The sequence below is a fragment of the Saccoglossus kowalevskii genome, chromosome 16 (assembly GCF_978046115.1).
Source record: "Saccoglossus kowalevskii chromosome 16, keSacKowa6.1, whole genome shotgun sequence".
Taxonomy (NCBI): Eukaryota; Metazoa; Hemichordata; class Enteropneusta; family Harrimaniidae; genus Saccoglossus; species Saccoglossus kowalevskii.
The window spans coordinates 18830815-18843754 of record NC_140656.1 but is presented as its reverse complement, the minus strand read 5'-3'; the positions used below and the strand labels follow the sequence as shown (position 1 = coordinate 18843754).

The 12940-nt window shown below is 37.9% G+C and overlaps 1 protein-coding gene and 1 long non-coding RNA gene across 2 annotated transcripts; both read left to right on the top strand.

Moving 5' to 3' along the window:
• The first annotated feature begins 380 nt into the window (after nt 1-380).
• On the top strand, nt 381-3695 carry LOC146733730 (uncharacterized). Its single transcript, XM_085490923.1, has one exon. The coding sequence runs from the start codon at nt 381-383 to the stop codon at nt 3693-3695; it is 3315 nt and encodes a 1104-aa protein (XP_085347049.1).
• A 101-nt stretch (nt 3696-3796) lies between these two features.
• LOC146733729 (uncharacterized) lies at nt 3797-4325 on the top strand. Its single transcript, XR_014926694.1, has 2 exons — nt 3797-3944; nt 4195-4325. It is a non-coding gene; the product is annotated as an uncharacterized LOC146733729 (long non-coding RNA).
• The last annotated feature ends 8615 nt before the right edge of the window (nt 4326-12940 follow it).

Here is a 12940-nt window from a genome sequence, read left to right as displayed (position 1 = left end):
TAAGCAAGTTTCCAAGTATTTACCTCCTTTCAGAAAGGATATTGAGATTGGTCTTCTGATTGGTATGAATTGTCCTCGTGCTTTGAAACCCAGGGAGGTCATACCTGGTGATGATGATGATCCCTATGCAGTTAGAACCGATCTTGGCTGGGGCGTCATTGGTGTAATGAATAGTCCAGATTATGATCTGAGTAGCTACTGTCAAGTGATAAATACTGAAGGTAAAAGATGTCACTTCACCTACCGAACCCAAGTCAAGGAGATTAGCCCCTTACAGGTCAATAAAATGTTTGAGCAAGATTTCAACGAAAGGAAGTCTGAAGACAAGATATCTCTGGAGGATAGACAATTCCTACCAAAGAGAAGATGGCCATTTTGAAATGCCCCTCCCTTTCAGAGAACCTGAAATCAGTCTCCCTAATAACAGAGCTCAAGCAGAGAAACGTTTGAAGTACAGGTTACTAAAGGATGACCAGTTGAAGACAGACTATGTTGAATTCATGAGTAATATTATAGATAGTGGTTATGCTGAAGCAGCCCCTCATGATAAAGAACATGACAACGGTTTGAAATGGTACATCCCCCACCATGGTGTTTACAATCCCAACAAGCCAGGGAAGGTCCGAGTTGTGTTCGATTGTAGTGTTGAATATCAAGGACAAGTGCTTAATCATCACCTACTTCAGGGCCCAGACCTCTTAAATAACCTGACTGGTGTTCTGTGCCGTTTCCGAAAGGAACCTGTGGCAATTATATGTGACATTGAAGCCATGTTCATGCAGGTCGGTGTTGATATTAAGGATCGCAATTATTTGGGGTTTCTTTGGTGGAAAGATGGTGACCTAACCCAAGAACCTTCAGAATACAGAATGACTGTTCACTTGTTCGGTGCGACATCATCCCCAGCATGTGCAAACTTTGCACTGAAAACTACTGCAGATGTTAATGGTGATGAATCTAATCTAGAAGCAGCAGATTTTGTGAGGAATGACTTTTACATGGATGATGGACTCAAGTCAGTTCCTGATCCCACCCAAGCTATCAATCTGATCGAAAGTTGCACACAGTTGTGTGCCAAGGGAGGATTTAAGCTCCACAAATTTGCTAGTAATGATAAACGAGTTGTCGAGAATATCCCTGTTGATCTGAGAGCCAAGGATATTCAGAGCTTTGATATTTGTCATGATAATCTTCCAGTGGAAAGAGCACTTGGTGTGTATTGGTGTTTAGAGTCTGATACTTTTCAGTTTCGAATCGAGATAAAGGATAAACCCTTCACCCGCAGGGGTATATTGTCTACTGTTAGCTCGATTTTTGATCCCCTTGGTTTGGTCTCTCCAGTTTTGCTTATGGGGAAAAGGATTTTGCAAAGATTAACCAAGGATGGAATGGATTGGGATGATCCAGTCCCGGAAGATACAAGATCGCAATGGGAAAGGTGGAGGCATGAGTTGTCTCTTTTGGCTTGTCTCAAGGTGCCTAGGTGTTACAAAGGTGATGATATTGTTGAGCTTAGTACAGTTGAGATGCATCATTTTTCTGATGCTAGTCTTCTCGGCTATGGTCAGTGCAGTTACCTGAGGCTACAAGATAATCAGGGTAATGTTTCTTGTTCTTTAGTGATGGCCAAGTCTCGAGTAGTTCCTGTGAAACCAATCACCATACCAAGGTTAGAGCTTACAGCAGCAGTCACTTCTGTGTTGGTGAGTGAGTTCTTAAATAAGGAACTGAAGTATGATGGTATTTCTCATTTCTTTTGGTCAGACAGCAAGGTTGTATTAGGGTACATTGCAAATAAGTCTACCCGCTTTCACATATTTGTAGCCAATAGGGTACAGAAAATTCAAGATCATACACAGCCAAGTCAGTGGAGATATATTGAATCAAAGAAGAACCCAGCGGATATTGCTTCAAGAGGTTCCAGTGCAGATGATTTAATCCATAATTCTATCTGGTGGAAAGGTCCAGTACTTCTATCCACAGTAGAATCTCAGAGCTCTACATCGAAGACAGAGCCATTTATGCTTGATAATGCAGACCCAGAGATTAAGAAGACTGTATCAGTTCTGCATACAAGCACCATACCAGATGAATATGAAGATATGCTGAGTAGAGTAGAGTACTTTTCTGACTGGCATCGATTAAAGAGAGCCATAGCAGTTTGTCTAAGATTTAAACAGAGGTTAATGAACCACAAGATTTCAAAACCGAAAGTACACTTGATGAATTCAGCAACGATTAAACAAAACTACATTCCCGTGAATGTGGATGAGATGCAACAGGCTGAAAAGCTGATTATCAAAATGGTACAGAGCAGAGACTTTGCCGATGAGTTACAGACGTTGAGACAGAGTTCAAGAATTACAAGTCCTGCCAGGGAGAATTCTAGATCAGTACCAACTGTGAAGAAGACAAGCTCATTATTCCGACTAGATCCCTACCTAGATGAGGAGGGAATTATACGTGTAGGAGGAAGGATTCGTAGAGCTAACCTTCCAAAGGATGTTGCCCACCCTATTCTACTTCCTAAGAAGGGGCATGTTACAAAGGTCTTAATATTACATTACCATGAGAAAATCGGTCATTCAGGCACTGGAATGACGCTTAATGAGATACGAGCTTATGGTTATTGGATAGTAGCGTCTAGGGCAAGCGTAGGAAGTGTTGTTTGGAAATGTGTAACTTGTAGAAAGTTGCGTGGGTTGTTGTCGGGTCAGAAAATGTCTGACTTACCAGTTGATAGGCTAGAGACTGTCGCCCCCTTTACATATAGCGCTGTTGATTGCTTTGGCCCATTCTTTGTTAAAGATGGTAGACGTGAGTTGAAACGTTATGGAGTATTGTTCACTTGTTTAAATTCACGAGCAGTTCATATAGAGGTAGCAAATTCTCTTAGTACTGATTCCTTTTTGAACGCACTTCGTCGTTTTGTTGGTCGCCGAGGTCCAGTGCGTCAACTCAGAAGTGATCAAGGCACCAATTTTGTTGGAGCTAAAGGTGCCCTGGCTGCAGCGTTAGCAGAGATGGATGACAGTAAGATCAGTAGAGAGTTGTTAAAGGACAACTGTGACTGGATAGCCTTCAAAATGAATTCCCCACATTCGAGTCACATGGGAGGAGTGTGGGAAAGGATGATTCGGTCAGCTCGGAATGCATTATCCGCACTTCTATCTGTTCATGGTCATCAATTGGATGATGAGTTGTTGAGAACATTAATGGTAGAAGCCGAGGCTATTGTGAATAGCCGTCCCCTCAGTTATGATGATACGACCAAGACAAGTTCTCTGCAACCCCTTTCTCCTAGTCAGATACTAACGCTGAAATCGAAGGTTCTTTCACCTCCCCCTGGAGTTTTCCAAAAAGCAGATCTTTTCTGTAGACAGCGTTGGAGATGTGTCCAGTATCTATCTAATGAGTTCTGGAGACGATGGAGAGCCGAATTTCTACCAACTCTACAAAGGAGATCCAAATGGATGAAGTCCCAACCAAACCTACAAGAAGGTGATATCGTCCTGATGTTGGATGAGAGTTTACCAAGATATCAATGGCCAATGGCCAGAGTAATTGAGACATTTGTGGGACAAGACGGACTTGTTCGGAGAGTTAGGCTGATCGCTAAAGGTTCTGTGTACGATAGACCTGTACACAAGTTAATATTGTTACTAAAAGGGGAAATCCCCGTCGAGAAGCCATAGTTATATTTAATTAGATATCATTGGATAAATGGTAAATTGTTACCAATTTAGGGGAGCCATGTAACTCCTGCGGAGTGTTGTCTACTCGTTTTGCGCTTTGGCGCTGTTTAAGTGCTGTTTTACCTTCTGGTGCATAGCGCCCTCTGGGGTTGAAGGTCTCCAGCGAAGATTAAATAGTTATGACGCAGTTGTAATGTGCGTCCACTTTCTCTAGTTTTTCATGACTATTAGCTGTGACCCGGAAACGAGGTATGATTTTATAGTTTTTTGAACATACACCGATTTCAGTCGATATGATTTTGTGTAATTTTGAAGTCTTTTGCAAGAGAAATCGAGAGTTTTCTGATCGTGAACCCGAGTGGTATAAAATGGTCGTGTTGTGTTGGTCTGACCTATGACCCCAATTCGTTGATGGCGTTTTACCGCACTATCTCATTCAAAATAATATGTTAATGTATTTGTGTACTTAAGATTGTTATTGTTTTATTTTGCTTCACAGTTTTACGTGATTGTGATTGTGATTGCCAATGTGAACTGTGATTAAGGACCACATGACTGATTTAATGTGATTCATGTGAATAAGTTGAACACAGTGAAGAGTGAATAAAACGATATATTGGTGATATAGAACTGAGTGACTTGTCAATATCTTAATCGACACTCATCATATAACACATTGGGAGTAATTTGCATATGTAAATTAGCTAATGAACATCTCAACAGATTTGATGTAATCTGCATGTCATGTTGCTAGTGTGGATGATTTGCATATGCAACTTAATAGCTAAATTACATATTGTTTTGATAGTCGACAAATGTGTGGTGAAAAAATATGCAAGTATTTTATTTGTGCAATCATTATTTTTATTCAAATTCTAGGCCTCTAAATTTATGTGGTACAAATTCATTGTAGGTATGAATGACATGGTGCTTTCATTAAACCTGTTTGTGTTAATTCTTTTTTTCAGAGAACATGCAGATGGACCAAACAAGCTGAGGAGACTGCCCTCATAAAAAAGTCACCCAATTAATGAGGAGTCTGCCTTCACAGAAAAGAGTCACGCAATTAATGAGGAAATTGAGGGTATAACCCTTACTAATGAATCTCATAATTTACTTTGCAATATATCTGATAATAAACTTGACACTGAACCTGATAATGTACTTCGTAATGAATTGAATGGAACTAAATATAAAGCAAGTTAATAGCACTTGTGCTAAGACTAGCAGTGTACGTATACTGGGTAACAAAGATGATTCTTTAAATTCATCTGAAGATTACTTGCTGAATTTTAAACATATTAATAGTCAGAATCTTGAACAGTAGCAGTTAAAATCATGTATGTCTGCTTCCCCAATTTCTACTTAATTCCAAAGGACTTCGGTGCCCCTGGGCCCCATGTTTTCTGATTTTCTTCTATTTTCCTGGAATTAAACCTTTATTTAGAGCAAAAAGACAAAATGTGAGTCAACTTTCAGTTTTGTCTTAACAACATTTTGCAACAGAATGTGTCTCAAGAATAGAATGCACATACATAATTTCTCTTTTTTGGTCGGGGGTTGGTGGAAGGTGGGCTTTGTGTATGGAGTGTTGTGAATGAGTGTGGTGATTTTTTCTCTTTTTGTTGACAGTTTATTTGTTGCCTTTGGAAAAGCGGTTTTTGTTGTCTTGAAAAATACATTTTAGTTTGGGGGTAGGTAGTTTCCTATCTTCTATACGGGTGATGGCGTTTGGACGATTTGGAATGGCACTGTTTAAACTTAGTCGGGGTCAAGGTTTTGGTTTCGAGGTAAGAATGGGCATCAGTGGGGCTGTTTTTTTCTTTTGTGGAAGTAGTGGTTTGGGCGGTCATAAGTTTTGGAATGGGGAGTGGTGTTTTAGCGGAGGTGGTTGCCGAACTGGGCGTGTACGAAATTTTAACCGGGGAGGGCGCAAAGATCGAGAAAAAGGGGACTGAGGAAGGTGAGTCGCTGGGTGGGGTGACGATGAGGGTATGGCTTGGAGTGGGAGCCATGGTGAAGTACTGGATGGTAGAGTCAGGAAACGGATAGAGACTGGGTTGGAGGTGGAGCTTGATGTTTGGTGGAGACCAGAGAACACAGTGATAAAATTGAGGGGTTGGGGTTCGTATTTAAAGGTGAGGGTGTTGGATGGCGTTGGGAGCGGCCAATCGGGAGGGTGGAGGAGGTGTATATTGTTTAGATGGGCGGGGGTGTGTGAACTAGGGGTTGTTTGAGGTCGCGAAAAGAGAGGGCGGTATTTGGTTTGATGTATAGGCGGCGGATTGGGTGTTAATAGTTGTCGGTGAGAAAATAAATGATTGGAGATTTTTTAGTGCGGTTTGTGGAGGAATATTTTCGCCTTTGTTGGGTGTGGGAGTTGATGCCGAGGGACTAGGTGATGCCGAGAGATTGTATAAGTTGTTTTGCAAGGTGTTAGCGGGAAAATTTGCGTGATGGGGATATGGGAAATTTGGCGGGGTCGAGGAGATTGAAGTGGGAGGCTAGGGTGGTATCCAGATTGTAACTGATGGCATATCTATGTTGTTGAAGTCTATCGGAAATGTTGTTGGAGGTTTCGCCAATGTATTGTTTTGGCAGGTGGAGCAAGTAATTAGGTAGATGACATGGGTGGTGGAGCAGGTGAGGGTAGGATTTGCGGGGTGGGCAGATTTATTGGATTTAGAAATAATGGTGTCCAGGAGACGGAAATGTGGACAACATTTACAGGATGGATTAGTGTGGGTGGGTTTGGGTTGGGAGAGAAATGTGGAGCGGGTGAGGATATCTTTTAGTTTATTAGGTCGTCTGTAAGCGGCCATGCGTGTGGTCGGAAATTGTGGGGCTGTAATTTCATTGTCGAAAATGTAGTGGAAATAATGATGAATGGTTCTGCTATTAGGTAGGGCTGGGGAGAATGTTATTACAAGAAGTGGTCTAGGTGGGTCAGAATTTGATTTTTTGGAGGCGGTGGGGCGGGCAAGGGCGTTGTGGATTTTGTTTGAAATGGTGTGGTAGTATTGTGTCCTCTAGCGGTGAGGTAATGCGCTAAGTTTCTGAGCTGGTGGGGACGGTTGGGTGTTTCTGACACAATGCATCTGATTCTAAGAGTTTGGCCAATTGCAATGGAATCGATAGTGTTTGGGGTGGGCAGAGTTGGCATGGAGAGGAAGGACATGAGGTCTTTATGTCATCTATGAATCTGCGCCAGATGAGTGGTTTAAGGGGAGAGTTGTTTCGGATGGTAGTTTCTATGTTGGACATGAAAATAATGGCGAAAGAGGGAGTCATCCTAGTTCCATTAATGAGTACACACATTTTCATTTTATTTCAGTTATGTAGGTTAGACAAACACCCGCATGCAATGTAGAGACATGTTACCATTGAGACACAATAGGATCATTTAATCACGAATGCACACAATGAATAGATAAACCCTGCACAGTAGTATTGTCTGCAAATTTTATTGACTGAACAACTAAAAGTAAAATTAAAATATTGAATGGCAAATAAAACAAAAAAAATGATGCCACTCCTCACGAAGCTAATAAAGTCAAGTCATAGATAAAATAGATTTTAATAGAAATAGCTTAATGAAGGTGAAAACGCAGTAAGACTAGTACTGTTGGAAAGTGATTAACATAGTTAAGGCAACAACTTTGTTGAGGAAAAAAATCTTCAATATCAAGATTACCATTTATGTCAGTAATAAAGCGGGTTGAAGCTGCTTGTTCAATGTTGACTTTTTTCTCTTTATCTTTTAAATGCAATGTTTTATACATATTTGTAATTCAAGATGATTTGTTTTGTTTCATTTTGCATGGCTGACATATGACTAAATTCTTTTGCACGAGCTGCTTTGGTGACTTAATGTAGAGTGTATTGTTTGCACTCCACCAATTGTAGTTTTATGTGCATGTCCCATTTCAACTACTATTGATCGTTTTGTAAGTATATGTTATTGAACATTTTAGTGATAACATTGAAATTTGTATGTAGGCGGCCATCAAACTTTGTACCCAAGAAGTTGCCCCAATTCATCATGTATACATTCAGACAGAATATACTTTATTAATGGGAATTGTGTTCCATCTTTCATCACATTCTGTTCAACATTTTGTCCAGTTTCGTCTTGCTGTGAGTGTCACCTATTTTAAGAGAGGACTGAAAATATGAGACATGCTTGAATAACTGTCGATGACATATTTGTGTGTGGATTTAAAAAAAATAATTAGCGTTCTAATTAAAAAAAAACAATCAGCTTTTCAACTGAGAGTTTTGATGTTAGCAATGTATATTTCAATTGGAGAATTAAAGATATCATGAATTGAATAAATCAATCGTCATTGTTTAAACACTGGTGTACAATTAGTAATATCAAAATATCCTTCCTTGAGTTGATTTGGGGCAATTATGACATAAAGAATTGAGAAAAAAAAATGTAATTCAAATAGCTACATATGTATGAAATAGCATTGGGCGATATATCAACACCAGATATTTCAATATTATTTTTGCGTGAATATTTAAATCTTTATTGTATTTAACTAGTGATTCCCCCTATTACATTCATTCAATCCACATATAACAGCGTCCGGATTACTTTCGGAAATTCTGTCGCGTTTCGGAAAGTTTTAATTTTCACAACTTTTGAATATTTATTCATACTTTTAGGTTAGTGAGGAGGTTATAATAATTTATTGTTTTAATGGGTATTATAATGATCATTTTATTTTTCATTACATGAATAAAATGGTCATTTTTTTTTTCATGTCACAGATATACCCGGTAATGGCACATGGGGATTGACAGCTCTCCTCTTTTTCCTCCCTCGCTTCAGTTTGCTTCAATTTTAAGCCAGTACAATTGTAGGTAAACATAAAATACAAGATTTTGAAAAATTTGAAATATGGAATTATATATCTTGAAAAAATATGAAGTTTTGGGTTAATTTGTTTTTAAAATCACAACACATCATGCACTTGATACTGTTGACTTAATAATATATAGTATAATGCAATAGGTTATTGAACATAGAAGATGAACCATTTTCAAAATACGGTCTAGACCCTTATCACGGGCGCTAACGAAGTGTGTGCAAACATTGAGCCCAGGCTAATCACCCAAAATACCATTGTACTTGATGTCCATTTAAAGATTTAACTATTCTTATTCATAACTATACTAAACTTGACAATCAATACAAGCACATTCTGTGACATTATTATTGAGATAAAAATGGACTGACAATGAGACTCTGAACTACATCCTGTTCTTATAAAGGCAATGTCTATCATTATAATACCTTGAACAAACAAACAAGACATTCACTACTGAACATTCGAACAGTGTGCAACCCCAAAAATACTCAGCAACTGACTTTCCACCAAAAAAAGTCACATAAACAGCTGGTTACTCCAAAAAGTCACATAAACAGCGAGTTATTAATCCGAAAAAAGAGTTGTCTTTATGAGTGGGGTTAAGAAATTCCCATTTTAATAATGACAAAAAACTAAAGTTTATCTTCAAATACACCCAAACTATAACATTTTACATTGAAATACTTAACCAGTAACTTTTCATAATGTGTGTTATAAACTGTAGAAGTTTGTGTTGAAGGGTAGATGGAAGGTGATTTTAAAGTGGCTAAGACACAGTTAACTAAAAACTACCCATGATGCTCTGCTTCATTTCTATATTTTGCGATTTTCTCTATTATGAATGGTTTAATGTGATATCAAAATTATCTGTGAAAATATTCCACAACTACTTACTGCATGTGTACGAAACAGTGTTGGATGGTTCAGTAAGTTATATCGGGGGGGGTCTAGCATAGAGCTCCATATGTGTAGCTAGCTGACTTAGCAGTGAATGACATGTTTGTTTGTTCACGGTATTATAATACTGGACAAGAATAGTGTTCATTCTACATGAAGTACTGGCTAAGATTTAAGCTGATGTTTGCATTTTGAATAGACCCAATTGCATCCACGCATTGGGAGGGCCAGTCCTTAGCACGGGCTAAGGGGCGCTGTTTACGAACACAAAATTTCTGCTGCTGACATGTTTCGTTCTAATTTATGAAGAGAAGTGCACTGGAACGCGAGCGAAGTCGGGCCGACTTATTTGGATGCACAGGAACAGTATATAACGGCGTTACAGAATGCAGAGTTTTATTAGTGCATGTCGTAGACAGCGAACCAAATTGGAGTCGTTGTATGCTCTACTACAGCGACCCAATCAGTGTGGAAGTGTGTACTGAGTAATTAATGACTGGTGGGATACTAGTAGACGACTTCCCCAGAAGTCGAAGATATGGTGTTTCGCATGCGCGTGCATGCCGTTTTGGGGTGTAATGTAAATTTGCACATGTGATATTGTGCTTCTGAGTGTACCAATCAACATCACGAAAATTCCCTTCTATCAACTATCAGCAAACTAGTATCGGAAGCACCAGCAAAATAAGCATTATAAATCAATAAAATATAGAAAAGGAATGAAAAACAAATATTAAGGGAGAAAAATATATGGTGGTTGTTTCGATAATTTGTGGTTGATTTATTTCGGTTAACAGTGTAGTTATGGCACTGTACCATTGCTGTTTAATTGTTTGTTCATAATTGCTGCCTCCCTTGGGAAACAAGTTTGGGTGTTCTTAGCCAGTGCAGAGACCCTCAACACTGTGGCCTGTGCTATAACTGTTGGGCCCTCCTTTGAGTGAACACAATTATGTATAGCTGATATGCAAACATTTGGGATTCACTTAAATCGTAGCCTGCACTTGGTCAAAGTCCCTCTAAGTACTGTGACTGTGTAGCCTGAAACCAGACTACTGTAGATCAGTGATGTTTTGTAATGGATTACCTCCCTGATGAGTACATTTAAATAACAATGGAAACTAGCATATCACTGGCAACACATACAAGGATTTTGGCAAATTGTCACTGTTTTGTATAAAACTATTTTCACAATAACATTACTGTTTTACAATAAATTATACCAAACATATGTATAATTCAGTAGCAGTAAAACTTTTTAAGTTTTTTTGAATTAAGAATGCACCAATCTCACTAGGAATCTATTCAAATCAAAGGTATTGAATTACTGCACACATCTTTGTATAGTTTCCAAAACTAAAATATTATTTCATGCTCTGCCTCCTCTCATGTAACAGTTTGTTAAGAATACGTACATTATTTAAAATCATTTTAAAAATGCGACTGGAATGCCCAGGCCCAAACTTCTGCTGCTGCAACATCTGTCCATTCCTGCATGTACACGCAATTGTTTCTCTGAGATTCTGCATGCAACCAGTTTATTTTTTGAACTGAATAACAGATTCCTAGAAGTTTATTTTTACATTTCCAGATAACACTATATAATTTAACAATTTCAGGAATAGATTAGATTGCTTGCTATTCCAATAGAGACTCTTACTTCCAAGTGTGATTTTCAACAAGCGTTCATATGTTTAGCTAACCAAAGTGAAACAAAAGCATAGTGACAGGAAGTCAACACAGCCGAAAGTATGACAAAGGCTTACGCTTCAAAAAATGACTGGAAAGTAAATAATTTATAACCAAAGACCGTCTATGCATAAACAACTAAAGATCTGGGAAGTACAGCTTTGCAAAGTAAAAAAGTCATATGGGGGGGGGGGGTAAAACATTGCTTCAAAACATCATCTTAATTATTCAGCTCAGTGTACAAACACATAAAGTACAGAAATTGGATAATAAATGAAAACATTAGACAAAACAAGAATATGTAAGCAATATTGAAAGTATGCCATGTTTTGTTTTGTTTTTGAAAAATCGTAGTGTAGTGCACAGCCATAGACTGTTTTAGTGGATAATAGTATTTTAGGTTTGCAATGTCATACTCCTCCAGATATTCATCAAGTTTTCTTGAGAGGCGATGAGCTTAAGGAGGGGGCTGTGCAAAATGTTTTTTCTCTTTGTTTTTGTGCTATTCTTTTTCTAGTGTAAATATCTCCAAGATGTAGGCGTGTCAAATTTTTTCATATTTTTGATCTCCACAGGATTTTTTCAATAATATTTTCCTGTTAATTATTATTAAGAAGATGAAAGATTGTGGAGTGAGTGAGTGTGGGTGTGTACAAAAGGGTCAGCAAGAAGAACTATATAAGATAGCTGAAAATCATGAAATACCAGTTGAAAGATGTCACTTTTATTTGAGGGAAAACATGAAAAAACAATGTACAGTGACTCTACACACTTGGAACTTTCAAAATCTGTGTGCAAATGTAAAACTGATAAACATGCAAATGCTAAACCATTGCATCCATCAATACTGGTTAAACCTTTTTTCCCCCTTAACGTCCATAAATTCTGGTTCTTCAACTTCTTACGTCCCATTTATATAGTATTTCCTTTTTTTAAATTGTCATTATCTGCAAAAAATAATTCAGATTGCTATTAGCTTACAATGACCAGTTTTTAATTAATACACTTTGTAACCAATTTTGGAAACAAAAATTTGTGGTGTCTGTGTATGCTGGCATATTTCTGTTCTCACAAATAGCAATGTGGATAAAATGACATCTTGTGATATGTTAATTTCTCCCCCATGCAACTCAGATATACTTCCAAACAGATGATACCCGGTACATTCTGATTGAAAAAATATAAATATTGAATAAAACAGAATAAAATCAAATTGTTTCCTAACCGAATATATTAAGGGGTTGTGTCATATATACACACAGTTCGTCTCTTGAGAGACTAGGACAGTACACAGTCCCTCTGTGGACAGTACATTTCTGTACTTGGGAACAATAGGGAGATTTAACTTCCTACAAGACAAGACAAGAGACAAAAGAATGTTATGTAACAATGCAGCTGCATGATTTTGTCTCTCAAAATGGGAAGCTGTGTACATACAAAATTATAGAGTCCCTCCACAATGGGAATGCCACCCACCATGCATGTACAACTTCATCGATCCCCTGGTACTTTCAAAAAATAAATAATTGTATTATAATTATGATCCAATACAATACCATATTTGCTCTTAAATTACATTTGTGGATACTAAACCATGAAAATATTACATATTTCGACCATTGAAGATCCCTGTAATTTACCTAAGCGCATGTGCTGCTAATAGAGTAATTATGTTAAGTGTAATATTGTTTCTATATTTTTTTGTCAAAATAAAAAAAATGATATTAAAAATATAAAAACAGGTTAGTTTGAAAAGTGATATAATGGTATTCAGATGGT